The sequence below is a fragment of the Bidens hawaiensis genome, unplaced genomic scaffold (assembly GCF_021521415.1).
Source record: "Bidens hawaiensis isolate Kalapana, Puna unplaced genomic scaffold, B.hawaiensis_p1.1 tig00013988_1, whole genome shotgun sequence".
Lineage (NCBI taxonomy): Eukaryota > Viridiplantae > Streptophyta > Magnoliopsida > Asterales > Asteraceae > Bidens > Bidens hawaiensis.
The window spans coordinates 19401-34733 of NW_027492200.1; the positions used below are offsets into that span (position 1 = coordinate 19401).

Sequence of the window (15333 nt, forward strand, 5' to 3'; positions counted from 1 at the left end):
TTAACCTTTTCAATGGGATCGGGTTCCAACACCGTCCGTGAGTCTTTCTCTTGCTATCTCGCACCTATAGTACGATTATAACTTTTGTTAGTCGGATACACGATCCGGCTTAAGACCTTTAGTCTTATTTATCTCGATGAACCTTTAGTTCATAATTTCTTTTTACTTTAAAACCTTTAGTTGAAAAGTAATATTAATAAACCTTTAGTTTATTTATAAAACCCGATGTTTCTTCTTCATTAAGAAACGTATTTTTCTTTCTTTATTATTTAAGTATACTCATTACACTTAAATAATATATTTCATAACAAAAAATAATCTTATATACTTATATATATATATATATATATATATATTATCTTTATTTTCTTTGTTATATCTTTCTTTGTTTACCGAGAATAATATCGACTTGGGGTATTAAGCCTTTATAATATTTTATTATTATTTTGGTCAGGCATCATGTCTACCTTGCTTGGCTTAGAAATACCCTAGATACTTGGGCAGCACTTTGACGCTGCTTGCTTTTCAACGCTCACTTTAATCAACACTTTCGCTTCGACACGCTTATTGAGACACCAACACGTACTTCGAGGTAATTATCGGAACGTCGGGGCAGCACCTCCTCTTTACTCGGAATGTTGTCGGAAAGTGGTGCGTATATCGAGATGATGGGCATGGAAAACGAGGTAACGGGGCACGAATTTCGAGAGGGATCTATGGCACGTTTTTCGAGGTGTAGAGAGATGTTTTAGAGAGAGAGAGAGAGTAGTTTGTGATTTTGGTGTGTGAGGAATGAATCCCGTGGCCCTCCTATTTATAGCCAAAATTGGATCCCATCGCGGTACGCGATGGGTTCCTTGGCAGGCCTATCGCGTACCGCGATATAGGCCTGCTGAGTCACAATGTAGACCTGCCACGTGGCAGGCACCGCGCCACGTGGCGGACGTGTTGCCACGTGGTGGCAGACGCTACCACCGTGTGCCACGTGGCACACGTGTCACTGCGTGTCAGATACCCCATCGCGGTAAGCGATGAGGTGCTCCTCTGATCCATCGCGTAGCGCGATGGGTCAGGAAATTCAGAATTTTCATTTTAGTCCCTGAAGTTTGGATTTTGGCAAATCTGGTTCCTTGACTTTGAAAATTGACATTTTTGACCCGATATTTACGTAATGTTACAACTTGACAGTGCAGAACGCTAACAATGAAAGTTAAAGAATTTATATATGACATTCGATATATATACTGTTTATAGAGTAAAGATTTGTTTGTTCAATTTTAATTATTATAGGGACCAATAAGTATGGGAGATACGCAATAATATTAAGTTTATTTATATTACCAAACTATGGTGGCTATACAAACATAATAAAGTTCTAACTTTAAATTTTAGTTTTAGTAAATGTATATAGCTAAAATAACGTGTGTTTTTTTGTAAAATAAAAGATAATTACAAATTTCAAATATATTATAAAATAAATACTAAATTAACAATTTTTAAAACATAAACTTTATGAATGGTAAATATTATTATATATTATAAGTTTATTACAAACATTTTAATGTTTAACATGAGAATGACAAGTAACAAAACTTATAGAAAGAGAAGGAGGAGGGGATGAAAGCTACGTTGAGTTGAGAAAAGAATCTATCTAGCGGTCTAAATTAAGCCACATATGTAAATATTTCATATCATCGTACTCAGTATATCCCACCAATAGCAAAGCTATGGTAGGGTCTGAGGAGGGTAAGATGTAGGCAGCCTTACCTCTACCCCATAGGGATAGAGAGGCTGCTTCCGGTGAGACCCCCGGCTCGATAGTAGTTTTGCATCAAGCCTTGGACATAAGGCACATAGCACTCAATCATCGGGACACCGGCTGATCGGTGCATGTACCCTTATCTTTCAGCTATCAACGCCACTACATGATGCCTGATTAACCGTCCGTCACTTTTAACGTTATTTTCACGAGATTAGTAAAATAACGTCAAAATTAGTGCAATTTCACTTTTGCCCACCCGAGGGTTCACACATATATACATCATATGTACGGACCGCAAGCAGGACTGATGTAAATATTTAATTTAGCCTAAAAGGCATACTAATAATTTACTATTTATACTCTCTTCATATGGTGACCTCGATTCATGTTTTTCATTTTCTACCCATTGTTCTCTTTCTAAAACCCCCAATTTTTGCCATTAACTTGAACTCATAACGTGAAATCTAGCTTTGTATGTGCTACATTAGAATTTTGCATCCTTGTCAATGTTGCAAAAGTCGCTAGACGGTCTCTAGGTGGCCGACCTCCTTGGAGGGAGTACTCGGAGTATTCGGACATGATAAATATAAAGAAAATTAGATTTTGGGTAATATATATATTTCAAATATCATAATTTTACTAATATTTATAACAAAATAAATGAATATCAATAAAAGAAATACATTTTTAAACACTAAATTATTCTAAAAAATGTTGATCATTAATTAAAAATAATGATATTCGTTCTTTAATATTATAGAAATACGAATTATGTTGTATTTTTTAAGTCAAAATAGATCAAAATTAACCGACTAGATGTGATTCAGGCTAATGTTGACCACCTTTGACCAATTTTTAGTAACTAGGCGGAGTTAAAGAAACTCCCCTCGACATCATACCTTGTAGCGAGTACTAGGAGAGTACTCGGCCTTGTAGACCTACTTTTACAACATTGATCCTTGTAAAATAGTTTAACTGGAGATTTGCATGCATGCGAAAAACCTTGTTCATTCTTCACAAAAACCCTAATTCACCATAGCAAAAGAGGAGAAAATGAATTCATAGATCAACGATCTGATGGTTTAAAAGACGAAGATTAATCGAGCTTCTTCTTTTGGTATTTGTTGATGTCACTCTGCCCTAGATACAAAGTACACACCAACGTCAGGTAATTTTACATTTTCCTTATAATATGTATGGTTTCTTTATAATTATAATGTAACACGATCTATATTTTTCATCGATGTATAATTCCATGATAATTAACAATCTAGATGCTAATTTAGCGCTTATACGTGTTACTTATTTGAAAATTACTGGATTTCATCGTTACAAGATCTTTCAATTAGAGTTGTTCAAAATCAATTATTTACGATTTTCAGTTTTCGATTTTGAAGCCTTAAGTCTATGTTTTCGTTTATTTTCTTATTCTTATTTCAATTATTAATTGTAAGATATATTACAAAGAAATATATTTTGGGTGTAAAAGCTGGATGTCTCATTATCATTTTTTTATGAAAATGTTATAAATTCCAACATTGTTTAAAAAACAAATAAAATTTGATTTTTATATAAAAAAATTAGATAAATTATTTGTTAGAAATGTTTATTGAAATATAAAAAAATTGAAATATCAAAAAAGCATTTACGGTTTAATAAACCACCACCACCACCACCACCACCACCACCACCACCACATATACATATAAATAAAAAACACCTTCGTTTGTTTATATAACTTTCATTCCATAATCACCACCACCACCATCATTATTATTATTATCATCATCAACCCATTCTTCTAGACCCTAACCCTAACTATAATTAATCCCAATTCATTACACCCAATTACATCAAATACCCATCTCAAATTCACACAATTATGAACTCCAACACCCACAAAAGAAGCTCATTTGCCGCACACAATTCACACCAACTGAAACGAACTAAGCAGCAACAATCACACCTTCCGAAAACCCGAAACACCCGGTTCGGAGACGGTGTTGCTTGGTATCGCGGTGACATGATTGGCAAAGGCAATTTCGGTTGTGTGTTCATTGCCAATTTAAAGAATTCGAAACCGAGGAACGGGTTGTACCCGCGTGTGATGGCGGTGAAATCGGCTGAGGTGTCGGTCTCGGGTTCGGTCCAGAAGGAGAAGGAAGTGTTGGATAATATTCGCGGGTGTCCGAATGTGATTAAATGTTTTGGGGAAGAGATTACTGATGGGGAGAATGGGTTGATGATTTATAATTTGTTGTTGGAGTATGGGTCGGGCGGGACGTTGACGGATCGGGTTAGGATTTCGGGTAACGGGTTGCGGGAAATTGAGGTGAGAAGGTATGCTAGGTCGATTTTAATCGGGTTGAGTCATGTGCATAAGCGCGGGTATGTTCATTGTGATTTAAAACCCGAGAATGTGTTGCTTGTTTCGGATTGTAGAAATGTCGGGTTTATTGCTAAAATTGGGGATTTAGGGTCAGCGAAACGGGTAGGTAAGAATAATAATAATAATAATAATAATAATAATAATAATAATAATAATAATAATAATATAATTATAATAATGATAATAAGATGAATGAATATGGTTATTGGAGAGGTACGCCTTTGTACTTGTCGCCCGAAGCGGTGATTAAAGGCGTTCAAGAACCGCCTGCTGATATCTGGGCGGTCGGGTGTATTGTGTTTCATATGTTGACGGGGAAACATTTGTGGTTGGAAAGTCAGGATTTGGGGGTGGACGAGGTGTTAAGTCGGATATGTGATGTAAATGATTTGCCTTTTGTTAATTGCGGGTTGTCTGACGACACGGTTAGTTTCTTGAAGGGTTGTTTGTCTAGGAAAGTTATGTTTAGGTTAACCGCTAAAATGTTGCTAAACCATCCGTTTTTAGAAGGTTTAGATGAGGATAATGTTAATGTTAATGAGATTGAAGTTTTTGACATAAATGCCATCACTTCATCGTCGTCGTCGTTTTCTGATGACGACGACGATGATGACAATGGTGGCGGTTTGTGGGTGTCGTCTTGTTCAGAAGAATCACGCTATAACTTATCTTCGTGGTCCGAGTGAGATGTGAATGGTATGGAAAAGAAGAAAGTATAGATTCTAGATTACAAGCATAGAGATTCTATAACATTAACCATTTACAAGTTGTAGGGATCATTATTTGCAAGTGGTTATAGAGTCATAGTTGTATTATGGTACATACAACACATAGTTGTATTTAGTGATATTAATGTTGCATTGTTGAAATATAATAAACTCTTTCATGGATAATTGTTATTAAAACTTGATACTTTTATTATTGTTAGAAGCATGATGTAATTGAATGAATGAGAAAATTGAGTCTTGCAAGATAGGATATGACATAAATATTGTGTTGCTTTGTAAGGAGTATTGACAGATATATTCCTTAAAAGAACTTGTAACCAACTACAATATAAAGTATAAACATTTGTTTACATAAACCCTTGCCCCCAAATCAAACAATCCCATTGCTTCAACCCCAAGCAACTGATAAGATTACACCCACTTATGGTTTTCCAAATATCTAACCTTTTATGGCATATACATTATTAAATAAAGACAAAATTAACATCCGCATGACAGCACCATGAAGATACACCAGCAAGATCATTGATGAGTTGGCGGTTACACCAGCCCGAAGGGGTGAGCAAAAACCGAATTGTTAACCAAAAATTAACCAAAGACGACATTTATGTTGCAACTGACCATTCGGTTATGGTTACGGATAATGTGTGTTCGTTTACAGACTTTAACCGAACCCGAACCGAACCGTGTATGCTTGTGTGTGACCAAATTTCGTACCTTTATTTCCATCTTTTTTATACCTCCATTTCTAGCTTTGAAGTTTGAACAATTAGATTTAAGCTGCAACTGTTTATAACATAGCTTGGAATACCATAACAAAGGAAAAAAAATTCATTGGACAATTAACCAAACTTAACTAAAACTGACCCATAACTGATGGTTTACCGATCGACCTTCGGTTATGGTTATGGTAAAGCAATCTTTCATAAACGAACCTAAACTAACTCAACTGACTTTGCACACCCCGTTGCCTGACCATGGTATTATCATCTATTAAATTGTCCAAACATTAATAAATAAACAAACAACTATTTCGTTCATGAATATTGTTATTATAGGTTTAGTACGGTGCACATTATTCTTCTTGTCAACTTCCATGGTAGCAAAATTCCTTTTAATGAAACCGAACCTAAAAACATGAGTTTGTCAAAAACAACATCATACGAGGAATCCAACATGATAGTACTAGATATACTTAGTTAACCAAACAGGAGATGTCATTCCTTATTAGTCCTTTCGAAATCTAAAAGCCTAAAATTAACATGAATACTTAAAACCGAAATGTTTCATAAACCACCTTTATTTTATGATGGAGTTACATTTCAGTCCTTGTTTGGAAAGTATCGTTTAATCACTTTACGAGCCATAATTAATATGCAAAGCTTCTATTCAGTTACGTAAAGCTTCTATTGTATAACAATCCGCTCGTGTTAAATATTTAGCAAATCCATAATTTTAAAGGTTAAGCAGCACTCAAGCCACAAAGAGTGAGCAACGGGCCTAGGCCCAAGATGCCTAAAAGGTCTGGGCCTATGATAAGCAATTTAGGCTAGTTCCAACTTCCAACCAGAGGTGCACAAAAAACCCGTACTCAGAACCGGACCCAAAAAAATACCTAGAACCGGTTTCTTTTATACCTGGGTATTCTATACCCGAAACCGGAACCGACCCTACCAGTAGGGTATGAATAGATTAATTTTTTTTTATTTTATTTTCTTTAAAATTTCGACATTATAACGACTAGTTTTGGTTTAAAATCAAAAACTCGAACAAGAAAGATCACTACTTTAATTTTCCCAACAAACACTTTATATCTACTGATAAACAACTAAAAATGATCAAACCAGCAACATAAACGTTTATTTGAATCAAAAGTATGTATCCTTTTCAAAATGTTGCATTTCTAAACATAACATTCAGAATATTTTTAAGATGTCAACATGTTTATACAAAACTTTTTAAAAAATTTTGATCATAAGAACATGATCCATATAATTTCCTTTATAAAATTTCCATTTTAAACCATACATGTACACTTTCATACATGGTTGTTTTGGGTTATGTTCTTGGTTGTTTTCATTATCTATGGTCATGAGACCAAAGTGTATGAGTGTAACCAGGATCAACAAACTTTTCATCCAAAGTTACCAAGAAAATAAGAAAGAAAATATAATTAACTAAGTGTTCATCCCCAAGGTAATTTGAACTCTTGTTTTGGCTTGAAATATTTCTAGTATACCTCCACAATGATTAAAGGAGGAGTAGCACTTTAATATTTAGAATATTAGATGGACAAAGAAAGAGTGTAGGTTGGTTTAAATAACAAAAATATGGATGTGAGGAGGTGGGTGTACATAAGGTAAGGGGTGGAAGAAAGGATTTTGGGTTAATGGCACTCTAAGACAAGATTTGTGGCATATAGATGTTTGTTGTGGAGGGTCTAGATGCTAGGTTAGGTTAATTAGGTTGTTTAATTTCTTCTGTTTTTTTTAAATGTTTGGATGACACAAAATTAGATAAGTTGGTGGATTTTCAAATAATTTTATATATAAAAACTAAAAATCTACTAAAAACATAAATTTATATAAATTAATTTTCGGGTCGAACTCGGATGAACCGATAAAATATTTAGACAAATGTACTTTCGATGTTATTTTTATAAGTTTACGTATAAACTATATATTTTTCTTCATCAGGAACACATTTGGTTTGAGCTCCTAAGTAAATACACATGTTTACGCACAATTTGCACGTGCGAATGTTTACACAAATGATCACATATTTGACACGAAAAATATATGATGCATATATATTTAAATGTTAACGTTCCAAGAAATATTAGTATCTTACAGATCGAAACTTAATTAATTCATTTAAACTAAATCTAAACGCATCTTAAATTAATTTATCGAATATTAAAATACCTTTTATTTTGCCGGTTGACACATAAACAAACATGCCAATCGAGATCATGTTTCTCAATACCAGGTGGGGAAGGGGCGGTGTTCCTGCCTGTGCTGAATGACACATCACCCATCCCGCTTGTGTTCCGTCCACCCTTATATGGTGAAAATTTGTCTAACAATTAACAAAGATTGAAATTATTAGTTGAATACCAAATAGGCAATACACAATACTTGTATCAAGAGATTGAAATTATTAGTTGAATTCTAAGTAGGCAATACAAATACTTGTATCAACCTATTTATTTAAGGGCTACAATCATAAAAAAAAGAGTCAAAAGACAAACACAACATTATGGTTTTTAACCCACACAAGCAAAAAAACATTATTCAGCAATAAAACTTTTATGATGTATGCAAAGAAAATTAATTTGGAAACCCAGCTGCAAGCTTGGCTTTCAACTCTTTGCGAAGAATTTTCCCTACTGGTGATTTTGGAATTGCGTCGATGAAGAGTACGCGGTTTATTCTCTTGTAGAAAACCACCTGCAATGTAATAAATAGTATATAATCTTGGTAAGATATATATACATGCACAAGAGCCGCATAAATACTTACACATTGCTCGCAAGAAAAGTTGATGAGAAAGAGAAAAAGGAGGCGGTCATGTACGGCTAGTGTTGTAAAATTCGCTAGGTGGTAGGGTAGGGACTAACGATTATCGGGATTAATAGGGATTAATCAGATTGAAATGTATATGTAATTTTCCAAATACACACACATTATTAAGATTTTATTCTTTTGAATATAAACTCATGCGTCATTCAGGTTTTACGTGAAAATTTGTTGAAATACGTGGCTCAACTATGCCGCATCCATCTTTTTTAGTTTATTTGTTAATAACTTAAAATTGAGATTGTTAGTTGGTTAGTTACTTATACCTTTCATTTCTTGTAATGCATTTTTAATAAAAATGAACAATTGTTCACAAACTCTCTCAATTTGATCAAATTTTCAAAATAGGTTACCTGTTTGGATACGAATTGCTTGATGTCGTCCTCTGTCACACTTGAGCCGTTGCTTTTCACCACAAAAGCAACCGGGACCTCTCCTGCTGCTTCATTTACCATACTGAGATAAACATGCAGACATACGATCAACATTCAAGTCAAAATCATGTTCTAAGTTGACATCGTCTATTGAGAAATGGTAAAACCGCATCAACACATCTTATAGAAGAACAAACTATTTGATCTTTTATCTTCAAAATGCAGTGAACGTTATTTTTTTTATGGAATATTGGATTTTAATGATCTCTATTAAATGGCATTGGCCGATAATAATACCTATTCGTTTTATTGCCACTGGCGGTCTCAAATTCAAAAAAGTTGGCCCCCAATGGTCCCCCGTTAAAAATGACTTAACGGCGTTATAATTTTTTCAGAATTTTAAACCAATTTTTTAGGGCTTTTGATCGTTAGGAGGATACGAGTCGATTGTTGTAAAATTTAGTTTGAAATAGTGCTTCAAAATGACGAAACAATGCTTTAATTCGGGTGTTTGAACTTACAATTAACCAAAATCAAGTCATTTGGATCATTGTTTCGAGCTAAGTTTTATATCAATCGGCTCGTATCATCCTAACGATCAAAAGCCCTAAAACATTGGTTTGAAATTCTGAAAAACTATTAACGCCGTTAAGTCATTTTTAACGAGGGACCATTGGGGGCAACCCTTTTGAATTTGGGACCGCCAGTGGCGATAAAATAAATATGGATTATTATCGGTCAATACCATTTAATAGGGATTATTAAAATCCAATATTCCTTTTTTTATTACATTTTACCTAACAAGGAGTATACAACAATTTAATGCATGTAAAAAAAGTAAACATTTTACCTAGTAGTCTACATGTTATAAAAATCCATATACATCAAAAATTAAGTTTAAAGTATAACACATACAACAATAGCTCATGTAAATGTTGATATGTTATATAACACTTCTATTATTCGATGTTATGGCCACTCATTTTTATTACATCTAATTATCATATTTATTAAAATATTTTAATTCAGTTCCAACATATATAACATACATAAGAATATACTAGTAGAATGGACTTACGGGACCACAGCAACATCTGAAATATCGGTATGAGTTAGTAACAACGCTTCAAGCTCAGCTGGTGCTACTTGAAATCCTTTGTATCTAATCAACTCCTTGAGTCGATCCACTATGAATAGCTCATCATCATCATCATCAACAAACCCCATATCACCCGTGTGTAGCCACCCATTCGAGTCTATTGTTGCGTTTGTGGCTTTTGGATCATTAAGGTAACCTATAAAGATTTATAAACATGAAACCATAATTAATTAATCATACATAATCAGCATACACAGGACATAACGGATACATATGAAGATTTAGCAATCAATTAATTCACATTAGTTCACAAAATGTTGTTTATATATGAATAAAAATAGAAAAGAAAAATAAACATTAGTAAAATGGGTATCCATTTAAATCTTTAAGTTGGAATGACTTGCGTAATTTTTCACTTTAATTGATGTTTATAGTTTCTAGGCTTCTAACGTCTTGCTAGTTTGAAAAAAAAAAGTGGAAAAATAAGTAAAATACCTTTCATGATCTGATCACCACGAATACAAATCTCGCCTCGTTGGTTTCTGGGGAGAGATACACCTGACTCGGGATCAACAATTTTCATCTCGGCATTACGAACCACAGTGCCACATGATCCGGACTTGATCTCATAAGGCTCCTTAGCAAAGGCTAAACTCATGGCTAGCACCGGTCCGGCCTCCATCATACCGTAACCCTGTCATGACCGTTCATGTCAACCTCATTATTAATACCTTCCCCATTTCTTTTAGTTACTCCAAATATTATATTTCTTAGCACCCAAGAAACTTATTATTTTATTTGATTATTTATGGAGCTGTAAGAGAACTGGATGTCTGGCGGGAAGTTCGTTTATGTTCATCGTTTTAATAAACGAACCAGACATAGACAAAAAAATTGTGTTCGGTAAGCTTAACGGACGAACATATACAAGTTCTTGTCCGATTTGGGTTAATCCGTTTACAACCCTAACTATTTAGTATTAATACTATTATAACCTTTAAAAAAAGGTTGCTATTATAATTTTACAGAATTTCACGTGGCCAAGAATTATATGGTGTCTTGAGTAATATTTTAATTCTAACATCATAACAACACTAATTAACCAAATAAAATCAGTTGGGTAGCGTGACAAAGGATAATTCGAGATAAAGATCGAAGGGATTTAGGGGTTGAGAGTTTGAATGCAACCAACATTGTCCTACTTGTTAAATGGTGGTCAAGATATAAAAAATGTAAGTTCACTATGTGGGTTAAAGTTATATATGTTGTAAATACGAGTGTTCAATTAAGGGGAACCATTTCAGTCAAAAAAATCTTTGGAAGAAACCTGGAAAAGTATTTACAAACCGGACTAGGATGAAGTGTTGGTAATCTGAAAATTATTGACAGGTTGTAGGTGAAAATGGGCATGGGAGAAAAATATATTGTTCTGGCTTGACAGTTGGGTAAATGACAGGCCGTAAAAAAATCTTATTCACCATGTTATTTGCCTTGAAGAAACAGAAAGATATTTATGTTAAAGAGTGTTATTTGTGGTCTAAAATACCTTTAGTTGGATATGAAGATGGTCTAGTATACCAACATTGGCCTAGTTTACAGGTGACTTTAAAAATGGTTTGAATCCGGTCGTGTTGGCCGTGATGACGATGAGCCTAGGTACTTGGTTGTGGAAGGGTATGTATGGATGGTTCGGTTGAGGGCTTTATGGTAAAAAACTTGAGGTGAGAACTAGATAACATGGTAATTTTTGGTTGATATGTATTTCAACTAAAGTAAATTGCTTTTGGAGGTTACTTTTAGATCAAATTGCTTAAAAATTGGCACTCTTGACAAGAGGTATAGACGTAGGAATCGATATATCATGTAACCATCTTATGGTTCTTTGCCGAGTTGTTAAATGGGGTTGGACAATAAAGCCATGTTATCTAGTTGGAAAAATAATGGAGCAAAAAATATTATGTAACCGTTAGGTTGGAAAAATAATCAAGTTATTAGCTCTAACACTTAAAAAAGAGAATTAATTTGAAAATAATCAATACGTCGAACCCCCCCCCCCCCCCGGCCGCGATGGGGCGCTTTGGAGATTACGGAGGTGGGGGACGTTTCCCTCACAACATGGTGTTGAATGTTTGTGATTGGTGGGTAATGATTATGTGAGCTAATAAATGGTGATGTTTTTGTGTTTTTTTTAATTAAAAAATAATATAATAATAATGAGATAATGATTAGGTGAGCTAATATATTTGTTAATTTATATTATATATAATTATATATGCATATCTTGAATTGAAATACTTACTATATACTAAATATAATTATTTTGTAATTAATGAAAATCTTCAAGTACTTTAAATAATTAATTAATAAGTAAAAAGTAATTATATTCGGTATTCAATATTTTGATGTTGAAGATAATTATAAAAGCATTTTACTTGTGCATATATAATTATATAAACAACTATTTTTAACATATTGTTTTATATACATTATCCAATTTCAAACTTCAATTCTATAAAAAATTGCAAGTTATCACTAGTTTTTCTAAAAACTACTAATCTATTTTCATTTACATTATATGCAATTTCGAACTTGTTCTTAAAAAAAATTAAGCGAAAAAAGAAACAAATAATGCCCAGAAACTCGCTCAATACCGCTTGAAAACCGACTGGGTACAAAAATAATGTGATACCTAGTATTACCAGTTAAACCGACCGGCATGAACCGGTTTTTAAAACAGTGTGTGAGAGAGAACTTATATAGAACTCATACCCAACAAGACACGACTAAGGGTATTCGAAATCCACTTTTTTAAAAAAATGATATTGATATATTTGATACGGGTACCGATATGGTAGTCATACCTGGCCAAATTTTGCATTCGGGAACTTAGTTCTGATAGTATCTTCAGGCCCCTTCCCCGACGGCGAACCGGACATCACCGCCCTCATTGAAGATAAATCGTACTTATCCACCACTTCTTCATTATTCGCAATCGCTAACATGATCGGCGGCATAACCGGACCGATCGTCACCTTATACTTCTCAATCAGCCCCAAAAACGACACGATATCAAACTTTTGCATGATTAATATCGCCGCACCCGTGCGTAATCCGCTCAATAAAATCGCACTCAACGAGAGAATATGAAACATCGGTAACACACACATCAACACATCCCTATTGTGTATCCATCGATTCAGATTCTCTCCATCCACTTGTTGCGCAACGCTCGTCACGAGCCCCTTGTGAGTCAACATCACTCCCTTCGGTAGTCCCGTGGTACCCGAAGAGTATAGGAGCGCCACCACGTCATCACTTGAGATCTTAACTTTCGGCAATTTAGTTTCGTCGCCGAAAGTTAACTCCGAGCAGTGCAAACATCCTTCTGGAGTCGAATCGATGCATACTACCTATTAGACATAACGTATAACTCTTAAGAGGTAATTTATAAAAGTTTATTCTAAAATTTTAAAAAGTTAATATATATTTTTCTTTTTGAATAAAATATGTATTCTTATCTTTTAAACTTAAAACCCAACTACCAAACCCATTAAAAAAATAATAATTTTCGGAGATGACCCTGAGCACGCTGGATTATGACTGAACTTCAATAAGTCAGAATCCATACTAGAAGTGAGTCATCAACCAACTTATGTTGACCTTAATTGAATTATCTAATGCGAATGCTTCCACTTTTGAAAAATACTATTAAAAACTTATCATATTTAATTAATACACATTAAATAAAAGTTAACTCCGAGTAGTGCAAGCATCCTTCTGGAGTCGAATCGATGCATATTACCTATTAGACATAATGTTATTAGTAATTGTTAGAGGTAGTTTATAAAAGTTTTATATTTTTCTTTTTTGAATAAAATATGTATTTTTATTTTTTAAAATTAAAACCCAATTACCAAACCCATTTTATAGAAAAATAATAAGGACATGCACACATTGTGTGATGATAAATTTAGCTAGAAACTATGAGTTTAACTTTACCTTGATTGAATTCTCTAATGCGAACGCTTCAACTTTTGAGATATGTGCACATTGTGTGATGATAATTTTAGCTTTTGACGCCTTCGCCTGGTTAATAATTTCACGTGCAGTGAAATAAGGATTCGCCGTTGTTGAGATGGCACCAATGTACGAAGCTCCAAACAAGGAAAACACGAATTCAGGTGAGTTCGGGAGTAGAATCATGATCACGTCGCCTTTGTTGATACCGAATTTATGAAGCGAAGAAGCAACTCTTCGTGGCGTGAGCTCGACGTCAGCATAGGTGTACACTTGGCCAGTTTCGCCATTGATTAAACATGGCCGGTTGATAACGTTTGAAATGTTTCCGAAGCAGTATGAGTGTAGTGGCATGTGGTTTGGTATGCATATGTCTGGTAGCTTTGAACGAAAAATTATTTCTTTTTCAATTCCCATTGGATAATGTAATGGTGTTTCTAGAGATAGAGGGATGTTGTGTGTATCTTACAGGAGTAAAAAGCCTTTATATACAATTACAGGTAGTATAAAAGGTTTGGTGTGAAAGGGTGAATTAGATATTATTATTTTATTATTATTATTATTATTAATTATAGTTGTTAATTATTTAATATAATAATTTATGAATGTTTAATATAATAATTTATGAATGTTGGTGCATAATGTCAGTAGTTCGGTGTTATGTATGTGTCTGTAATCGTTTTAGATTGTTTTGTTTGGTTTTAAATATGGTTTTGTATAAGTTCGCCTACAATTACAGGTAGTATAAAAGGTTTGGTGTGAAAGGGTGAATTAGATATTATTATTTTATTATTATTATTATTATTAATTATAGTTGTTAATTATTTAATATAATAATTTATGAATGTTTAATATAATAATTTATGAATGTTGGTGCATAATGTCAGTAGTTCGGTGTTATGTATGTGTCTGTAATCGTTTTAGATTGTTTTGTTTGGTTTTAAATATGGTTTTGTATAAGTTCGCCTGGGATGTAGGCGAACTTGGAGGATAAGCGAAGTTATGACAACTTCGCCTAGTATGTTAGGCGAAGTTGTCGAGGTCTATTTAAACCTCCACTTCGGCTTATCGTTGTTAAGAGTTTTTCCGAACGTGTGTTAGTGATTATTGATATCACGTGTTGAAGTGTTGCAATACAATCGAGTTTATTAGTATTGTGACGTGTGTTTGTTTATCGGTTCAACGTATTATCTATCTTACGCTCGTATCGTATTACGTGGGGATTCCGCACCCTCGTGTTACGAGATATTCCTGTGTGATCCGGCTGGGAACCTACAATTGGTATCAGCGCTTAAAATTATGTCGGTTGCTTAAGTTTGAAGGACACATCTTCGGATATGTTTGGTCCTTACTTCTACTAGTAAATTATGAGGATAGCCATTAACC

General features: G+C 34.0%; 1 protein-coding gene and 1 pseudogene across 2 annotated transcripts; one reads left to right on the plus strand and one right to left on the minus strand.

Moving 5' to 3' along the window:
- Window positions 1–3587: 3587 nt before the first annotated feature.
- On the plus strand, window positions 3588–5376 carry LOC143545641 (mitogen-activated protein kinase kinase kinase 20-like; annotated as a pseudogene).
- Window positions 5377–8111: 2735 nt separating this feature from the next.
- On the minus strand, window positions 8112–14390 carry LOC143545642 (4-coumarate--CoA ligase 2-like). Of its 2 annotated transcripts, none has more exons than XM_077037489.1 (6): window positions 13930–14390; window positions 12792–13340; window positions 10426–10624; window positions 9910–10126; window positions 8812–8913; window positions 8112–8335 (listed from the first exon to the last, which is right to left on the minus strand). In XM_077037489.1, exons 1-6 carry the CDS (start codon window positions 14362–14364, stop codon window positions 8209–8211), a joined length of 1629 nt encoding a protein of 542 aa, XP_076893604.1. In that variant the 5' UTR covers window positions 14365–14390; the 3' UTR covers window positions 8112–8208. The 2 variants fall into 2 exon arrangements, with proteins under 2 accessions (XP_076893604.1, XP_076893605.1); XM_077037490.1 differs by having other exon boundaries at window positions 8112–8328; window positions 8811–8913.
- Window positions 14391–15333: the final 943 nt, after the last annotated feature.

Bases quoted from the DNA above. Each gene is read 5' to 3' on its own strand.
- LOC143545642 (XM_077037489.1), bottom strand. From the start codon at position 14,364: ATGGGAATTGAAAAAGAAATAATTTTTCGTTCAAAGCTACCAGACATA. The intron at 10,625-12,791 runs GTATGACTACCA...CGGTCATGACAG, and splicing joins CGAATGCAAAATTTGGCCAG to GGTTACGGTATGATGGAGGC. The intron at 8,336-8,811 runs GGTAACCTATTT...ACTATTTATTAC, and splicing joins AAGCAATTCGTATCCAAACA to ATTGCAGGTGGTTTTCTACA.